At 36.4% G+C, this 20,440-nt stretch overlaps 1 protein-coding gene across 1 annotated transcript in view; it reads right to left on the reverse strand.

Moving 5' to 3' along the window:
- Positions 1 to 20,440, reverse strand: part of MAN1A2 (mannosidase alpha class 1A member 2) — a 184,331-nt gene that overhangs the window by 35,458 nt on the left and 128,433 nt on the right. Inside the window, exons 9-10 of the mRNA XM_003793819.2 lie at positions 5,396 to 5,511; positions 670 to 889 (exon numbers count right to left, since the gene is read on the reverse strand). Coding sequence (XP_003793867.1) covers positions 670 to 889; positions 5,396 to 5,511 — 336 coding nt within the window. The remainder of the gene's footprint in view (positions 1 to 669; positions 890 to 5,395; positions 5,512 to 20,440) is intronic.

A 20,440-nucleotide genomic window follows, 5' to 3' on the forward strand; every position in this document is an offset into this window, starting at 1 on the left:
GAGGCAGGAGACTCGCTTGAGCCCAGGAGTTGGAGGTTGCTGTGAGCTGTAATGCCACTGCACTCTACCCAGGGGGACAGCTTGAGGCCCTGTCTCAAAAAAAAAAAAAAAAAAAAAAGAATCCTATCATTTTCCATGTAAGGACAATGAAGTTCAGAAATATTACATCATTACCTAAAGCAATGTCAGAGATCTTTCTACTTAAAGGCACAAACAACTCCAACAATGACTGGTGAACTAAGAGATAAATGACCAATACAAGATAACTACTATTATCTTTTTATTATTCTAATTTTCACAAGAGGATAAGGCAAGGCAATATAACCCAAATAACTCAACTGCGTGTTCTTTTAAGTGATTGGTTTTATGGAAGTTGAAATGAATAGCTAAAATGGATCCTTACTATTTAAAATAAATAATGTTAGTCCACAAATCCTAAATATTCTACCTCTTACCTTTAAAATTCTTCAAAATCTTTAACAAAAACAGTAGCAGAATTTGAAATTTTAAAAAATGATGCAGAAACACTTTTGGGGTCAAAAATACAAATTCTTAAGAAAACAATTTACTGTGTTAAACTATATGGAAGTGAAAACTGCCTATGCCTGGACATATTTTTAACTTAGAGCTTATTTTAGACTAAGTAATTAGCCTTATTAAAATTCTTACCAGTTCTGTCATACGATTCATGACATGTACGTGCAATTTCCGCCCCTAGCTCTAAATAATGACCAGCTTTATCTGTTTTGGAACCATCTGCTCCTAGTGCAAACATTCCCCCAGCAAAGCAGGTCAAATGCCCCATCTTCTTTTCCAAGTGCCCATTCTTCCATTCTCCAATAAAGACAAGACCTCCACGGGACTTCTTAATAAGATGTTTTTCTATAGCCTACAGGAAAGAGAAGATACTCAATATTTTAGAAACAAACTATCAGTTAACGTTAACACTTACTATATCCTTCTAGTTATCATACAACCTTGGTAATACGATATTCTATAAAGTAGTAACTTTCCCAAATTGAGAGACTTTATTTACAATAAATAAGCTTGGAATGTGTGATCAAATTGCATATAATGTGTAACAAATACCCTTATCAGTAGAAGAAAAGAGATTTGGTCTAAAGATTATCTTTCTATATAAATAATATGAGCACTGTTTTCTTGAGTGCAATCAAATTCGTAATGATCAGTCAAATGAGATCAGGATGATGTTATAACCCAAAGCCTTCACCATTATTTTTGTTTCATACAACAAAAAATGAACAGAAAGAATACTCAAATTAATAAGAAAATATGACTTTAATAATTAGTTCACAGTTTCTCTATTCCATGAAACTACACTGCTTGGCAAAGTATTTTATAAAGGTACCATTAGGTGAGCAACCCTACACATTACAAAGCTTTACAAACTGATTGAAAGTTTAAGTGCATGCCCCTTTTAGCCCCTTACTTCTCAAACTTAAGCACTTGTTTTAGAGGGTGCATCACGAATAAGAGAGACCATGTGATAAATACACCATCCTCCAGTCAATTTTATTCTAAAGATGTGGGGATGGTGACAAAAATATTCTACATTAAACTTAAATATAAGATAGAGTATAAAATTCACATTTCATTTTTAAAATGAGACTTTTAAGAGCTCTGCTCATTTGGACTATGCTTTCAGACTTTGCTGAGAGGTGCTACAAATCAGTTCCCTACCTGTAGAGATATTTCTATTGAAAAGAGTAAGAAATTGTATTAAGTAAGTTTTCTTTGGTAGAAATTATTGAATATGACTAATGACTATACTTTTCTTTCTCACAATAAAAAGGATTATGTCATATAAGAATTAATCCACATTCTTACTGTGTGTATTATTCTCCAATAAGCTCAGTAGCAATCAGCTTTGGAGAAAATGTAACCTATATTCTGTTATTATCACATATGTTTTACAAAACTGGAAGAACTAGGACTTATACATCATCTTACACACCAAAAGCCTGTAATATAGTATACACCCAATACATGTTTAACTAATAAGTAATTTTATAAATGAATGGTGCCCTCAGATAATTGTAATTGAACTATTAGGAGAATGAGAGGTTGCTGACAACCAAAATGATAAGGGACTACCATTATATTACAAGTTTTTGTTGTTTTTAACTGTAGTACTTTGTAGCACAAATGAAAATCTTAGTTTTTTGAGTGCAGGGGCAATTGTTTTTCATCTTTGCAGACCTCATAATACTATCCTATCATGTTTTCTGCATGTAAGGTCTCCATAAATGGGTAAAGAATGATAATCCATATTCATGGTTCTGAATTTTTATATATTTTTGTCACTTCTGCTCATTATAATGTAAACCTTACCGTGTTATAATTAAAAGATATCCAAGCATATCTATGGACTTACTAGGACTAAAGTAAAAGTTAGGTAAAGATAGGGCTTTTTACCACCAATTTACTTATGAATGTTTAAAATTGCCTATATTGTTCTCTTCTCTATAAAATATGGCAAATGCCTAGGAATTTAATTTATATAAAATACTAAACTGTTGAATGAAATAATAAGAGCCATCAAGAATATTATCACTCTTCTATTAAACAATGTCAAACAAATCGTCACTAACATTAGCATTTAGCTTATTGTTTCACAAGGACTTTAAAAGGTATATTTTTCTTCACTATTTCAAAAAGTAAAAATTAAACATAAACTTTATCAGACATAAAATGTACATAACCTTTTTTAAAAAGCTAAGATATAGGGACCAGGGATATGGGCTTCTATAAGTACAGAGGAGTGGGAATGAAATAACTTAAATAGAATAACTCAAGAAAGACAAATTTAAAAATCATTTATTTCTAATTAGAATATTAAAATACATAGTCATTCCTGTCTCTTCCATACATTCCACATGTCATTTTATTTTTTTTTATTTATTTAATTTTTTTGAGACAGAGTTTCACCATGTCGCCCTCGGTAGACTGCCAGGGCATCACAGCTCACAGCAACCTCCAACTCCTAAGCTTAGGCGATTCTCCTGTCTCAGCCTCCCAAGTAGCTGGGACTACAAGTGCCTACCACAACGCCCGGCTATTTTTTGTTGCAGTTTGGCCAGGGCCAGGTTTGAACCCACCACCCTGGGTATATGGGGCCGACGTCCTACCCACTGAACCACAGGCGCCACCCAGATATGTCATTTTATTATAATTTATATACACTCTGTATCCTAATGGAATAGTTACTGAAAAAAATTAACATAGCAAAAACTGCATACTTGAGATTCTGCCTCAAAATCAAAGCTGATCAAGTTTTTCTAAAGACACTTAGTGCCCTGGACTCTGATTAAAAAAAAAAAAAAAAACAAAGAAAACAAATAAAGAAACATTTATAGAATGTATAACTTATATAGCAGATGACTCACGAAAACTAATTTTTAATGTTAGTTTTCAAGGAAAATATCATCCCCTTCAAATATATATAATTTTAAAAGCAATGGCAAATATAAGTAATTTTTTTCCTATTGCAAAAATTAAGCAAAGCAAAGAAAAAATGGTTTTAGATTAAGACTATTACAAGAAAATACCAATCTAAGAAGAAAACCTGGTTATGTATACTATATGACAAGTCACGCCTTCTCAAAAATAAAAATAATGACCTGGCACGGTGGCTCATGCCTGTAATCCTAGAACTCTCAGAATAGATTGCTTGAGCTCATGAGTTCAAGACCAGCCTGAGCAAGAGCAAGACTCTAGTTCTACAAAAAGCAGAAAACTTAGCTACTTAGCCATTATGGCACATTTCTAGAGTCCCAGCTACCTTAAGTTGAGGCAGGAGGATCACTTAAGCTCAGCAGTTTGAGGTTGCTGTGGGCTACGAGATGACACAACTATACTCTAACCAGGGAAAGAGAGCAATAATTCTGCCTCAAAAAAATTAAAATTAAAAAACTAAAAAACATTAAATATATTCATTCATTTACCGAACACTTACTAAATAAATACCTATTATGTTTCAGGTATTGTGCTAGGTGACAAGATAATGATAAACAAATTAGACTCTGCCCTCAAAGAAGCCTGTAGTATAGTGGGAGTAACGAAGGGCTATTTTCAACACTGTGCTTCTAAGAATATTAAATTCTTCCTAAACTTTTTATGGATCATAAAAACGTTTATGTTTAAATTTTAATAACAGAGAATAAAACTCGCAAACTTTTCAAAACCTAAGACTTCAAGAAGAATTTTAGAAGTCACATATCAAAATTTATATTCTTGCTTGCACCTTAATTTAGTTCAATTTATTAGTTAACACAATCCCTCAACAAACATCTACTGAATGCCTACAATGGACAAAACACTGCAAGCCACTTATTAAATTCAACTCCTGTGCATTTTTGGAAACAACTGTAGAGAATGAGAATTAGTTCTAACTTACTTAACACACTTTTGTATTTCACAATTTTTGGAAATATCCCATAAAAATCCTTACTACAGTGAATCTTGTTCCAATTTTAAACCATCACAACATGGTGGTATGAAGTTATATAAATATGAAACAACGTAATACAGTGGTTAAAAATAAAGGCTCGACAGCTATCCTGTTCACTTCTAGACTCCATCACTTACCAGCTGTGACCTTAAGCAAGTTCCTTAATCACACTCCAGGGGGCAGTCAGGGACAAACCCCACCAAAGGGTTTTTTTGGTACATCTTTATAAGTGGGACAAAAGAACGTATGAAAATAAACTTAGGTGGGGTCAGTCCTGGACAACCCCCCATTGGAATGTGACTCACTATGCCTTAATGTCCTTGTATGTAAAATTATGATAATAATTAAATAATATCATATATATAAAAAGTGTTATAATAGTGCCTGGTATATAGAAAGCACTACGTAAGATGGAAGTATTTCAGATTGCATGTGAAAACCCCACACCGTACCCCAGAAGTTCATTAATGTACATAGTTACCATTCAATAAAAAAAAAAAAAAAAAGAAAGCACTACGTAAGTGTTTTGCCATTACTGTAATTATTTGCTTATAAGGCTCTTAATGTGTAGGTTAAAAAGGGTCATTTGAAAGAAGAAATGTTGATGAAAACATACGTGGAGTCAGAAGTTCTTCCAGTCTCTGCAGGCATTAACTAAAATTATTGAAATACAATTTTCATAAATATAATAAATTATTTAACAATGTCTTTAAAATCGTACAAATAAAACAAGACTTGATATAAGGTTCCTCTATTAAAATACTAATAAGCTTTCTAGTAAATACATATAATAAAATGCTTATACCCATTATATGCACTTCAAGAATGCATAAAGTATAAAGGTTATAAGATACTAATCTAGTCACTAGCAAATACACTGCATATTCAATACATTAGGTAGAAAAATGCTCAGACAATAATCACCTCAATAGCATCATCATACATCTTTCTTGCCTCATGGTCTGTTTTATCTGACATCAACCATGCTTTCAGTAAGTATTCATAAAAACTGTCTCCTAGACCACCAACTGATGTATGATCTGTAAAAAAGAGAAGAGAGAAGAAAAGAAGTTGAGAAAACACATATAACAAATAAAGTAATATCTTTCCATGATAATCACTATGCTGCAGGTGAGTAATCTTAAATTATATTCACAGTCCTATTTACAACACACTTCAAATTCAGTACAGTAAGGGCACACTACAATGGTTCAACTGGACACATGCATCCTACTTTCTAGAGTATCTTTTTTCCTCTGGATGTGGCACTTCTCTTGAATCACATAGTTTGAACAAAATTATAATACATCTAGAGTTTTCCCAAATTGAATATAATTACCTTTCACGTTTTAATGCCTTTAAATATGTAAGTTATGATTAAATATGCAAGATAAGTTTAAATCCGATATTGACCAAAGCTTCTCACTCAAATATTTTTCACTATGATGGCTGATAATTCCTGTGCCATAGGCAATATATTAAAGTAAATCTACAAAGAAATAAAAAGCCTAAGAATTCCTTTGTAATATCATTTTGCAAAATATTACTATAATAGCTGTCAAATTCCTGCCCTTGATTCCTATTTTTAGAACTATTAGTATTGGCATACTTCAGACATACAGCAGGTTCAGCTCTAGACCACAGCAATAAAGCAAGTCACATGAACTTTCTGGTATTTTATGTAAATGATCTTAATGATCTTAACCAAACTATATAATGAAGTGATAAAGGAAAAAGTTATAGCTTCATAAGGTACAAGCTAAATGAAATATCAATCTAAAAGACAAAAATTGAGTGGGAGAAGATATTTGTAATAAACATGAAGGATTAATGTCCTAAACAATGACCTCTGCCAAATAAGGAAAATTAAAATAGGGAATACACAAGAAAGGAATAATAAACTGATAATTAACACAAGAAATGATGTTCAACTTCACTAGTGATCAGAGCAAAGTTAAATAAGGAGATCTCATTTTTTTGTCTGTTAGATCAGGGAATATTTTTAAAAGATTGATAATAGCCAATGTTGACAGGTTCATCGTTGCTGGAACTGAAATTCTCATTAATGAAAGTGGTCTATAGTTTTCTTTTTTGTTGAGTCTTTTCCTGGTTTTGGTATCAGGATTGATTTTCTATTATTCTGTTCTCAAATTTTAGTGTTTCAGTCTTCTTTCTCTACATTCTGGACATTTTATCAATCAATTTTATCTTTAGTCCTTTCACCCAAGTTTTAATGTGAGCAATCATACTTGAATCTGAGCTCTCTCTTATTCTCTAAATTGCTTCTTTTTTCACAGCATCCTATTCTTATTTTACGAACAGAATGTAGTCTCAGAGTTCTTTGGATAAAATAAAGAATTTATTCTTTAAGAAACATCCTTTAGGCTTGGCGCCTGCAGCTCAAGTGGCTAAGGTGCCAGCCACATACACCTAAGGTGGCGGGTTGGAATCCAGCCCGGGACCGCCAAACAACAATGATGGCTGCAACCCAAAAAAAAAAAAAAAAAAAATAGCCAGGCGTTGTGGCGGGCGCCTGGGGTCCCAGCTACTTGGGAGGCGGAGGCAGGAGAATCGCTTGAGCCCAGGAGTTGGAGGTTGCTGTGAGCTGTGATGTCACAGCATTCTACCCAGGGGAACAGCTGAGGCTCTGTCTCAAAAAAAAAAAAAAAAGAAACATCCTTTAAATGTTTATTTATAGAATTATTTCAGTCTCTTCTAGATCCCTTTTTTGATTTTACATACTTTTCATTGTATAATATGCTAACAGAAAAGCATATTAAAACACAAATGTTCTCTATAGTAAGGAGAATATTTGTGTGACCTGTACTCAGAAGAATGCCAGAATGCCCCCCAAAACCTTCCACGTACCCCTTCCTTGTCATAATCTAACATTCTCAAAAGGTAATCATTATCTTAACTTTTAAAGTAATCATTTCTTGACTTTTTTATACATTTTTTATTTTGCCTATTGATACATTTTTAATACATGAATTCAATATAATCATCTTCTCACATCTAGCTTCCATAGCTCAAAATGTAGTAAGATTCAACCATGCTGTTGAGTGTAGCCGTGTATCACATATTCACATTTCTTCATGATACCCCACTGTATTGGTCAATCACTAATTATGGAGCACTAAGAATGAAGTTCTGGGTTGCCAGTGCTGGTTTCCTCCATTCAGTAGCAGATGCTCCTCCTGCTGAGTAGACCTATTTGTCACTAAGTCTCTCCCTTGAGTGGGAAATCTGACTGGAGCTTTTTGTGTAGGCAAAGTTGAGGAAGGGTGGTCTAAGTAGAAAGCTTTGCTTCAGAATCAGGAATGGGTTTATTGTGAGCCACCATGCCTGGCCCCTTTCAGAGCTTTTTAATATTTTGTAAATGTATCTTGGTGCTTAGAGCTTTTAAGTTCTCTTATAGACCAATGTCCACATAAAACATTCCAAACTATTCAGTTGACTGTAATAAGAATATATTCTGTAAAAATACTCAAATACACAATTCCATTCCTCTCCTCTTTCAAAAGAGTTAACTGCTGCTTTCTCATAATTCACTTGCTCCCTAAATCATCTTATAGTCTAGCTTCGGCCTATCCCACAGAACCAAACCAAAATGGCTCTCTACAATTCCATGATCATTTCTCAGTCCAAATACATCACATAAATTTCATAAAGTATGAAAATAAGGTGATTAAATAGTAAAAGACACAATCTGGAGGCTGAATTGGTAGGAGGTGTTGTTGAACTAAGGGCCTAAATTAACTAAGAGTATCAGAAATGAAGAAATAGATTTGTGTGTGACTAAGTAGAAACAATGGCAAAGGCCAGACCAGGTAGAATGTGGGTAAAATAAGAAATCAAGAGGAAAATAAAGTTTTAAAATGCAGATATGATCTTCAATCTGTACATGAGACATTTAAGGTACCTACATAATCACAAAATCCTATATGTCTGTAGACAGAAGCTGAAGAAAGATCAGTATTGAAATATTGATTTCTAGGGGAGGAGGTGCAAAGTTTTTTGCAAAGGGCCAAATAACCTACAGTCTCTGCTGCATACTCCTCTGTTTGTTGTTTTTATTGATGGTGATGTTTATTTAAACAGCCTTTAAAAATGTGAAAACCAGTCTAAGCTAGCAAGCCACAGGCTGGCCGCCATAGTTTGCTGATTGCTCATTTAGTTCTCATCAATATAGAGCATACAATTCATGCTATAAAAAGAGATGAGGTTAGTGAGGCAAAATGGAAAGGGTTAGAAATAAGAATCCCTGGGAGTATGAACATTTAAGAAGCTGAGTGAAGAATGTGAAACAAATTCCCATTCCTTGACAATGGACTGGTCTTTTGTCTTGCTCTGCCCAACTGATGTGGTAAAGTGTGCTATTTTTAAGCCTATGTATGCCTCAAGAGGTCTTGCAAGCTCCACATCTTTTTCTATTTTTTTGTTGAGACAGAGTCTCAGTTTGTCACCCTTGCTAGAATGCTGCGGCATCATAGTTCACAGCAACCTCAAACTCTTGGGCTCAATTCTCGTGAATTCTCTTGCCTCACTCTCCCAAGTAGCTGAGATTACAAGTGCACGCCGCAACACCCAGCTGTTTTTAGAGACGAGGTCTTGCTCTGGTTCAGGCTGGTCTCGAACCTGTCAGTTCAGGCAATCCACCAACCTCGGCCTCCCAGAGTGCTAGAATTACAGGCGTGAGTCACCGCACCTAGCCTGCTCTACTTCTTCCTATGGAACTCCAGTATTACCATTTAAAGTACCATGGCATAGTCTGATAGAAGATGATACCTCATGAAGCAGAGTGGAGTCCTCCCAAATGGGGCCAAACTAGCTCCTGGCAACCTCCAGCCAACCTGTCAGCTAACAGCAGACATATGAACCAGTCCAGATAAGAACAGCAGACCCCAAGTGAGATCAGAAGAACCACTCAGGTAACCTGGAGACTGCAGAGAAATAATAATTTGTTTTACATCACTACATTTTAGAGTGGCTTGTTATACAGCAATAGTTAACTAATACATTGTGTTTTTTGGACTAGTCCTTAGAATAGTTACTGGACCATATAAGAAATTACTTTTAGTTGGGTGCAGTGGCTCATGCCTATAATTCTAGCACTCCAAGAGGCTGAGGTGAGTAGACAGCTTGAACTCATGAGTTCAAGACCAACCTGAGCAAGAGTGAGAGCCCGTCTCTGAAAATAGCCTGGTGTTGTGACAGGTGCCTATTGAAGTAGTAGTAGTTCCAGCTACTCAGGAGGCTGAGACAAGTGAATTGCTTGAGCTCAGGAGTTTGAGGTTGCTGTGAGCTATGACACCATGGCACTTTACCCAGGGCGAGAAAGTGAAACTCTGTCTCAAAGAAAAAAGAAATTACTTTTAGTGGAGTGGTAGAGAGTCAGAATCCAGAATCCAATGTATTGAGAAATGAACCAAAGCCAAACAAGAAAAATCAACAAATACAAACTATTCCTTCAAAAGGTTTTATCATGGCAGGAAGAAGGAATATGGGGTGTTCCCCAGAAGGGGGCTATGGCATTGAAAAAGAGTTAAAATACAGAGAGGGATTTACTGCTATTAGAAAGGAACTAGAAAATCTAATATACAGAATAATTAAATGGGAATACCACACACACACACACACACACACAAAAGAGTTTGAGAGTTGATAGACGATCTAGAACACAGGTCAATGGACAAACACTACAGGATAACAGATGCAATATTCTCTGAAACTGGAAAAACTAAAGTAAAACCAAGTGAGTAAATAAATGAGTTTACAGTTAAAGACATTCCCTGACCTGATTTAGAAATAGGAGTGAAGAAAGGGGTATGGTGACCAACCTTAAAAACTATTAGAACTATCTAGAAATAATTTTTTTAAAACCAGGATAATAAAGTAAGACAAGGAAGACTCAATATTGAACAGAGAAATCAATAGTTTGACCAGAAATTCATAATGAGGCTATGGAATAGTAAAATAGTTAAAAGTAATAATAGTAAAAGCATACTAAAGTTTTTGTTTTATAGAGAGGGAAGTTACAGGAATAATTCTAGATAGTGTTAGAAAAATATAAACACTCGGGATGTAAGTTAAAACTGAAGGACAACTGTCAGGAAAAGATGGAAAATATTTACACATACACGAGGGCTGCCCATAAAGTATCCAATCATGTAATATGAAAAGTAGTATTAACAACTGCTAGATACTTTCCAGACAGGTCTCGTGTGTGTGTGTGTGTGTGTGTGTGTGTGCCTGTATACTACATGTATATAATTTTTTTCCTTCTTCTTTAAACCTTCGATTATTGACTCAAAAAAGTTCCAGACAGAGGCAGCAAGAAGGGGATGGAGGCACCGACTTATGGACTTCCTGAGTTGAAAATATGAAACTGAGTGGGCAGTGCCTGTGGCTCAAAGGAGTAGGGCACTGGCCCCGTATACCAGAGGTGGTGGGTTCAAACCCAGCCCTGGCCAAAAACTGCAAAAAGAAAAAAAAGAAACTGAGATTCCAGGAAGAACAAGACAGCTGAAGTTCACGGGACAGTGTACCCGGAGTGCAGATCTTCACAGAAACAGAACCCTAAAGATCTGCAGAGTGCCAAGCAGCTCACGCACGTGAGGAAGACTAGGGAAATAGCTGCATAAAAGGACCAGCAAGAACCCTCGCTGCCTGCTGCTCACAAGGAGCCTATTGGCAATAGTACCCATTCTTACCAGCCACATTAGAAAATTTTATAAGTCATAGCACATCAGTATTCAGGGACATCCTGCCTCGGTACAAGAAAAAATTAGCTCTAGATTGAGCAATGCACCAGATTTGCCTAACAAATCATAAAAGCAAGATAAGAAAAAGGTCAAATTGTTTCCAAGTAACTGAACTGCATACTTAAGCAAAACTCAAGATTTATAGGAATACAAAAATACCCAGCACCCAGCAAGGTAAAATTCACAATGCGTGATATCTAGTCAAAGTTTACAGGGCACGCAAAAATGCAGGAAAAAACGTATGAGGAGAGTAAGAATGCAGTCAAAATTGATCCAGCACTGCCACAGACTGCAGAATTAACAGAGAAGAACATTAAAACAGTTGCACAAGTTAAGTGGATGCAAGCAAGAGATAAAGGAGAACCAAACTGAGTTTCTGAAGATAAAAATTACTTCAGAGATAAAAAGATGCTGGATGTGATTAGGAGCAGATTGGACAATGCATAAGAAAAGATTAGTGAATTTGAAGGCACTGTAATACAAAGTATTTTAAAAACTAGAAAGGAAAAATAAACATCAATGAGCTGAGTCTCTGAAGGAGAGGGAAGCCAAAAATTATTTGAAGAAACAATGTCCAAAAATGATCCAAATTTGATGACAATTACAAACGTACAAGGAAATAAAAACACAATATGTTAGAATTTGTGGGATGCCATAACACAGCACTATGGGGGAAATTAATAGCATGAAACTCTTATCAGAAAAGAAGAAAATTCTCATATCAAGAATCATAGCTTTAACTTTCAGAAACTAGAAAAGGAAGGGTAAATTCAACCCAAAGAAAAAGGAAAGAAAATAGTAAAAGTAAGGGCAAAAATCACTGAAACAGAGTCCATCGATACTAAAAAGACAATAAGGGAATACTATTAACAACTTTATGCCAGTACTCAGAAAAACAGAAATTACTAAAACTCAAGAATAAATAGATAACTTGAATAATCCTTTACCTGTCAAAAAAAATTCAAACTATAGTTAAAAGCCTTTCCAAAAGAAAACTTCAGGCCCAGATGGTTATACTGGTAAATTCTACCAAACACTTAAGGAAGCAACACTACCAACGCTGTACAAACTCTTACCAGAAAATCACAGATAAGTGACTTCACAGTGAATTCTATGAGGTCACCATTATAATTATAACAAAACCAGGCAAAGATAAAAAAGAAAGCTGCAGAACAATATCTCCCATTCAACAAAATCAAATCCAAGAAAGTATTCTTAAAAAGAATAACACAGCATAAACCAGTGTGATTTATCCTAGGAATGCAGGGCAGGCTTAACATCTGAAATCAATCAACGTAATTCACCATATTATCAAACTAACAAAGAAAATAGATGCAGAAAAAGCATTTGACAAAATCTGACATCCTCTCCTCATAACTTTCAGGAAACCAGAAAACAAACTCCCTCACCTCATAAAGGCCATCTACAGAAAAACCTACACCTAGCTTCATGGTACCGGTGAAAGACCAGGATGTTCACTTTTGTCACTTTGCTTTGACACAGACTGAAGGTTCCAGCATAGAACACACACAAGAAGCCCCAGCAGAACATATATATGAGTAAGAGCCATTAATGTCACATAGGGTCATTTTTTTTCTATTTTGCATTTGAGCTTCAGACATCTATTTCTGGACATGTTCTAGATCTAACAAAAGAATTAATAAATGAGTAGGAAAAGAAACGATTTTAAAAGATAGGATTAAAGAAAATAAAACAGTAAAAGGCAGGAAAAGGCAAAAGGTTTTGGCATCATCACAGTTTAGAAAAATGTTTTTTATCTGGGAATCGTGGCTAGGGTTTACAGACTTAGTCATAGGTTACTCAGGTTACGGGACTCAGTCTCACTCCTGCCTAATTTGCAGCTCTTCTAGGAAGACGATCCAGTGAAGATTACATAGTTCACACATGAATATACAGTAGAAGCTGGAGATCCATGGTAATTATGGAATTCATCACCCAGTAGACTGGCTTTCTTACTTGAACCTCTGAACTATGCCTGCCTACATGTCCACTGTGATGAACTATGTCACTCCAAGGTCCCTTTGATATTCAGAAATTGATAAGGCACTCTGAAATAGCAGTGATTTTATGATCTATCTCAGCATGACATGCAGTTGATGGCAGGTTTCTAAATGAAGGTATTTTTTGAAGTATTATTGTAGGAAATTCTCGAATAAAACTTAATGAGGCATTTTCAAATACATTATCTCATCTGACCATTCTATTAAATAGGTTAAATTAGAACAGATGAAGAAACAGAGGCATAAGTTATCTAAGTTATTAAGCAAGAAAGCCAGAATTAGTCTTCTGACTCCAAGTAGTACTCCCATTCTTGCTTTTCCCACATTTTTAAATTTAGTAGTATCAAGTTTTATGGATCAGTGGTGATTGATTCCCTGTATTTTTCTAGTTTAATCATTAAATGTCAGTCTAAAACCTAAAAAACTAGTTAAAAAGTTAAAAAAGAAAGAAAAATGCAAATAATTTGCCTTTAAATCTAGGTTTCTCACTATATTTTTTTGTTATCTGTTGCCAAGTACTTTTCCTGAAGGTAATTACCAGTAATTACTCTCTGTGAATGCCATGTGCATGTCACAGAATTATCATTACTCTAATTATAATACAGTTAGCCAAAGCTGAATTGTTAAATTTCAGTTCCATTAAATGTTTGTTTTGCAGACTATTTATAGATATGACAGATGTATATTGCTCAAAGATAATGGAATTTCATATACTGTTCAGAAGCTGATATAAAATACACAAAAACATTAAAAGGAACAATTTGGACAATTTAGTAACGATTGCAGCTGCTAAAGAGGTATCAGGGCAGCTCCCTAGGATTTTAAAGACCTCCTGCCAAAATAACCAATGAATAGCTCTTTATATAACATTTTCAAAATTAAAAACTGCTGACAGTGAATAAATTGAATTTATTTTGTGGGGAAAAGCAGGAAAGAATACATGTTATTTTTTTTTGGTTGTACTTTTTTATTGTGGTGAAATATATACAACATAATAGTTGTCATTTTAACTATTTTGTAACTGTGCCATTCAACGCCATTTAGTAATATTATATTCACACTGCTATATAACAATCACCACTACCTATTTCCAATCTTTATCAATGCAAATAGAAACTTTATATCAGTAACTCTCAACTCTCCTTCCCATTCCCATCTAACTCAGGCCTCTGGTAACCTCTAATCTACTTTCTATCTCTTATGAATTTGACAACTCTAGATACTTGATCTGAATGGAATCATACAATATAGGAGAACCTTTGTAAGCTGACCATACAAGTGACTGTAACAAACCGATTATCATACAGAAGTGGTCAACGTAAAGAACTGGGCCTACGGTACTGATAACACAAGTGGTCAATATAAAGAACTGGGCCTACTGTATTTATAGGTACATGTGCTGTATGTCCAATCCAGAAAAATTAGATCCACTTAAGGAAGTGGTCAATGTAGGGAGGTCGTCAACTACAGAGGTTCTACTGTATTTGTCTCTTGGTGACTGGCTTTCTACATTTAGCATAATGTTTTGAAATTTCATCTATCTATCAGAACTTCATTCTTTTATGGCTAAATAAGATTCCATTGTATGTTTATATCACATTTAGTTTATCCATTCATCTGACAGACACTTGGGCTGTTTCCACCTTTAGGCTATTGTGAATAATACTGCTGTGAACACTGGCACACAAGTATATGTTTGAGACCTTGTTTTCAAATGTTTTGGATACATGGGAGTTGAATTTACGGGTGAAACAGTAATTCTCTATGTTTAATTTTTGAGGAACTGTAAAAAGTTTTTTTACAGTGGCTGCACAATTTTAAATTTCTACAGCAATGTATAGTGTTTCACTTTTTCTTCCTGGCCAATGCATGGCTACCATCCCGGGAGCTGTAAGGTGGTACTTCACTGTGGTTTTGATTTTATTTCCTTAACAGCTAATGACATTAAGCATCTTTTTCATATACTCATTTTTCATTTTCATATCTTCTTTGGAGATAGGACTATTCAAGTCCTTTGCCAATTTTTAATTGGGTTATATTTTTGTTATTGAGTTGTAGGAGTTCTTTATATATTCTGAATATATACTCTTATCAAATATGTGACTTGCAATATTTTCTCTCATTCTGTGGATTATCATTTCACTCTTGATGGTATCTCCTCTAAGGCTATAAGTTTTTAACTTTTATCAAATCCAACTCATCTATTTTTTTCCTACTATTACATATGCCTTTGGTATCATAACGAAGAATCCATTACCAAATCCAAAATCATGAAGATTTGCTCCTATGTTTTCTTTTAATAGTTTTATAGTTCTGGATCTTAAATTTAAGGTTTTTGATCCACTTTGGGTTAATTTTTATAAATGGTATACATTAAGGGTCCAATTTCATTCTTTTTCATGTGGCTATCCTGATTTCTCAATACTTTAAAAAAAGTTGTTTTTTTTTTAAAAACAATTGTATTCAATGCTTTATTGTTGCTCACTTTAAGGCTGGCAATTCTCAAACTGTGATTTCTTTCTTTTAGCATCCTAAAATTTTAGCATGGAAGAAGGCATCCTCTTTTTTTATTTAAAAATGTTTTTAGGCTCAGCGCCTATGGCTCAAGTGGCTAAGGCACCAGCCACATACACCTAAGGTGGCAGGTTCAAATCCAGCCAGGCCTGCCAAACAACAATGACGGCTGCAACCAAAAAATAGCCGGGTGTTGTGGCGGGCGCCTGTGGTCCCAGCTACATGGGAGGCTGAGGCAGGAGACTCACTTGAGCCCAGGAGTTGGAGGTTGCTGTGAGCTGTGATGCCAGGGGGACAGCTTAAGGCTCTGTCTCCAAAAAAAAAAAGTACTTTTAATCTCACGTCAAAAGGAATAGACATTCATTGTCAAATCTGAGTAATAAAGGTAAACAAAAAGGAAAAAATAAAACCAAATGTTCAGAGGAAACCACAGATAACACTTTGGTTTCAATTCTTGTAGCGTTCGCTTCCTTCCTCTTTCTAAATATCTTTCTGGATAGGTCACATTTATCTATGGGAAGTACTCCATAACATAACTTTTATGCCATGAAGTATAGCTGGACACTACACCATATCTGAAGGAAAATAATTTATTTAACCAAATTCCTATTATAAGTTGTTTAAAAACTGCACTGTCCAATGGGTCAGGACTAGCCACAAGTAGTTATTTAAATTTAAATTAAGTGAAAGAAAATAAAATTTAAAATGTAATTCTACAATCCTATTAGCAACATTTCAATTGTTTAATAACTACACATGTCTAGTGACTACTATATTGGACAATATAGATAAAAAACATTTTCCTCATCCCGGTACTGTTGGACAGGGCTGCTTTAGGATATTGCCAAATTATAAAAAACAACAAAGTTGTTGTAAATAATTTTTAATATATAAGCTCTGAAAATTTCTTTGGAATAAATTTCTGGGAAAGAGTTACTAATGAAAAGGGAATACTAATATTCACACTCTTTGAAGCACTGAGGGTGGGGAAATTCTCAATTTTCTTTGTCAGTTTAGTAGATGTCCTGGCAAAGTAAGCACACCTTTGTCCTATATAAGAATCAAAGAATAGTGTCCCTGTTTAAAAGTTGCATTGATCTGATGAGGGGTATGGAAAAGAGGGAAAAAGAGAGACAAACATCTCTGGCGACCAGTCTACGGAGATGCCAGAAAACAGATTACTCTTTGTAAATAGTAGTGTAGCCACAGCAGTCTACGCGAGGGGTGGGAACTATGGCTTCCTACCTAAGTCCCTAGATGCAGCCTTTTAACTGAATCTAAATTGTACAAAACAAATTCTTTTGTTTTTATTAAGATAATTTTGTTCATCTTTTGTATTTTTATTATTTTTTTAAATGAACATATTTGAAATATAGGAATAAAAATAAGTTTCAACAAAATAATCCTTGCAGAGTGACTGGCATAATTCCTTCCTCCCAGACCCATAAGGGCTGAAATATGGCTGCTATGATTCTAATTTTGTTCTAACTTCCCCTGCATGAGCTGGTTGGCCAGAACTTCTGGTTGGTGATTGAGTACCTCAGTCTGTTTGCAGCTTTAGACAATGATCACTGTGTTTCTGTTGGAAGCAGAATTTGCAAGTAGCTACACAGCTAAACAGTATTTTTGAATTCTGGCAAAGAAGATGAAGAGAATATTGAAGGAAGAAAATGGACTTTTTAATCAGGATTGGGAACTGCAGTATTATCTTGTTTCTGTGAAAGGTAAGATGATTTGCTTACTTTACAATACTCCAATATCAGCATTAAAGAAATTCAATGTTGGGGGTGAAGGCAAGATGGCCGAGTGAAGCCAGCTTTCCACAGAGGCTCCTGTCCAGGAGAGTTCAAGGACAGAAGTTTAGCAAGTAAGCTGATGGTCTGGAGCTGAGCCAAGAGAGAAGGTTGAAGAATGCACATCAACCCTGCTAAGGCAAGCTGTGACCCCAAAGATACAAACAATAGGTAAAAAATCCATCACCAAGTGGACAGGAGTCCCTTCCCCCACACGAGAACGGCTTGCAGTATACTTTCTCCAAAAATCGAGCAGAGTTCAAACATCCTCCCATTTTATCCCATGGGACAGACTCTCTAAAAAACGGACCTCCTTCACCTACTAGGGTGCCATGGCACTCTCCTGCCAGGCATAAAACTGTATGAAACTGTATATATTCTTTATCTGCAATCCTGAATTCCCAGCACTCCCCCTCCACTCTCACCCTGAGGTCTGGAAGCCTGTCTCCCATGGAGTCCAGATTCTTGGGCATTTTCTCAAGAGGTGTGTATAGGGTGTGGGCTATTGCAGATCTGTGCTGATTCTGCAGCACAGGGGTAAGGAGAAGATGGTGGTCTGAAGGAACCATACAGGAGAGGGAGAGGCAGTGACCCACGGCACAAAGCAGAAGTGGGAACAATAGGGCTCACACCCCTGGAGATATTTTGGAAAGACAATGCCTGTCTCTCTGGGCAACCAGAGAAAGCTGGGCATCTTCTTCAGTGGCAGACACCGGCGGAACAGATCTGGGACGGTAACGCAGGCCCCGTGAGTAAAGGGTATTCCTGAGGCAGTACCTGCCTGGGCTGGGCACAGTGGGGACTGAGAATAGCAGATGCAGAGACAGCATACTCCCAGGGCGGAGCTAGCCAGAAGTACTGCTTTAGTGAGCCTAGGAAACACCCGGCCCTCAGGGGGTCATAGCTGACACAAAGGCAGGCAGGCACAGGCTGGAACTCAGAGCTGAGTGTGAGCTCTAACCTTACCCACCCCAGCACAGACTGCAGCAGAGACAAGACAAACCAGCTCCAGGCAACAGCACAGACTAGGGCTCAGTCTCACTTTCTGTGAACTCAAACAGCACCTGGTCCTCAGGGGAAAATAGCCAGGACAGAATCACAAATTCTGTGAAAATATAAATGTCAGCAACATCAATCAGGGGCGGGGCTGGAACTGAGTGAACCCTCCCAGCTTCTATTAACCACCTGAGGTAGTCAGGCATCAACCCCCACTACTGGATGGTGGCAGAGTGCAAAAGCCTAGCTAAGGAGACACAGATCTCCCTGTGACTCAGGAAGGTACAAACCTCTGGAGCATCTGCTCATTGGAGGGAACTGGGTCACAGCCCTGTGGGGTTACCAGTAACTGGATATGACATAGGTGCAAGATGGGGAATGAGGCATCAACCTTCCCAGACTAATTCATTTGCTGGGACATAGTGGGGTCCTTCTGACTCCACAGAGCACCAGAATGAGTCATACTTGAGCTGCCAACAGACTCCTGCTGTCTAGTTGCTAGAGATCTTTTGAACTATCCCATTTGGGACCAGGTGCTGACTAGGACAACTGATTTGGATCTCTCGGACTGGACCAATCACCTAGGACTATCCAAAGTGGTACCCTGGGTGTGTGGTTGTGGGAAGGTTTGATTTTCCTTTCCCAGTTGTTGTCCGTGGGGGGCCTCAGTTGACTTCATTGCTGGTATTTCTCCACAGCTGAGACTTCAATCCAGAGTAACTGATTCACTAAGGTAGGACAAAGACCAGCTGAAAACAAGACAGAGCCACTTAGCCGCACCACATCAAGTAAGTCCCCAGTATCTCACGCCATAGTACTGTACAGGTCCTTTGCAACGCTCTAGGGGAAAAGACACAGACACCAGATCAGCTCTTGGGCAAAGGGCTGGTTAATCACTACTCCAGGAGCCCCCCAACCCAACTTTACCTTATCTGCTCATCTAGCCAAATGGTATAAAATAACCATGGGCTGGAATCAGCGGAAAAACTCTGGTAACATGAATAACCAGAGTAGATCAACTCCCCCAAGGAATAATATGACAGACACAACTGAAGATCCAATTCATAAACAAATGGCTGAGAAGTCAGAAATCAAATGCAGAATTTGGATCGCAAATAATATTAATAGAATGGAGGTAAAGTTGGAATTAGAAATTCAAGGAGCATGTCAAAAATTGTGACAAGAGTTCAATGAATTCAAAGACAAAATCACCAAAGATTCTGACACATTGAGACAAGAATTTGCAGCCCAAGAGCCAAGAAATACAGTAGAATTCCTCAGTAACAGAATGGAGCAAGGAGAAGAAAGGATTTCTGATATTGAAGAGAAATGGAGAGCAAAAACAGATCATTCTCTCTGAGAGCTCAGGGATAATTAGAAGAAAACTAATATTCGCCTAATAGGAATTCCTGAAGGCAACGAGATGGCTTCACAAGGCACAGAGGCTCTTCTTCATGAGATTATGAAGGAGAACGTTCCAGAAATGCCAAGACATTCTGAAATTTAGACAGCAGTTTTAGAACCCCAGCACAATTCAACCTGAATAAGACATCTCCTAGGCACATCATAATTAACATCATAATTAACTTCAACTTTCTCCTTCGTAATTAACTAAAGTTAAGTACAAAAGAGAAAATTCTGCAAGCAGCTAGATCTAAGAAAAGCATAACCTACAAGAGGAAGAATATTAGAATGATTGCAGTTCTCTCTGCTGAAACCTTTCAAGCTAGAAGAGGGTAGTCATTGACTTTTAATCTCCTAAAACAAAATAACTTTCAACCTAGGATCCTGTATCCAGCTAAACTGAGTTTCATTTATGATGGAGAAATTAAATACTTTAATGACATTCACATGTTGAAGAAATTTGCCATAACTAAACCA

The sequence above is a fragment of the Otolemur garnettii genome, unplaced genomic scaffold (assembly GCF_000181295.1).
Source record: "Otolemur garnettii isolate 467f Iridium unplaced genomic scaffold, OtoGar3 scaffold00073, whole genome shotgun sequence".
In the NCBI taxonomy this organism is placed as follows: Eukaryota; Metazoa; Chordata; class Mammalia; order Primates; family Galagidae; genus Otolemur; species Otolemur garnettii.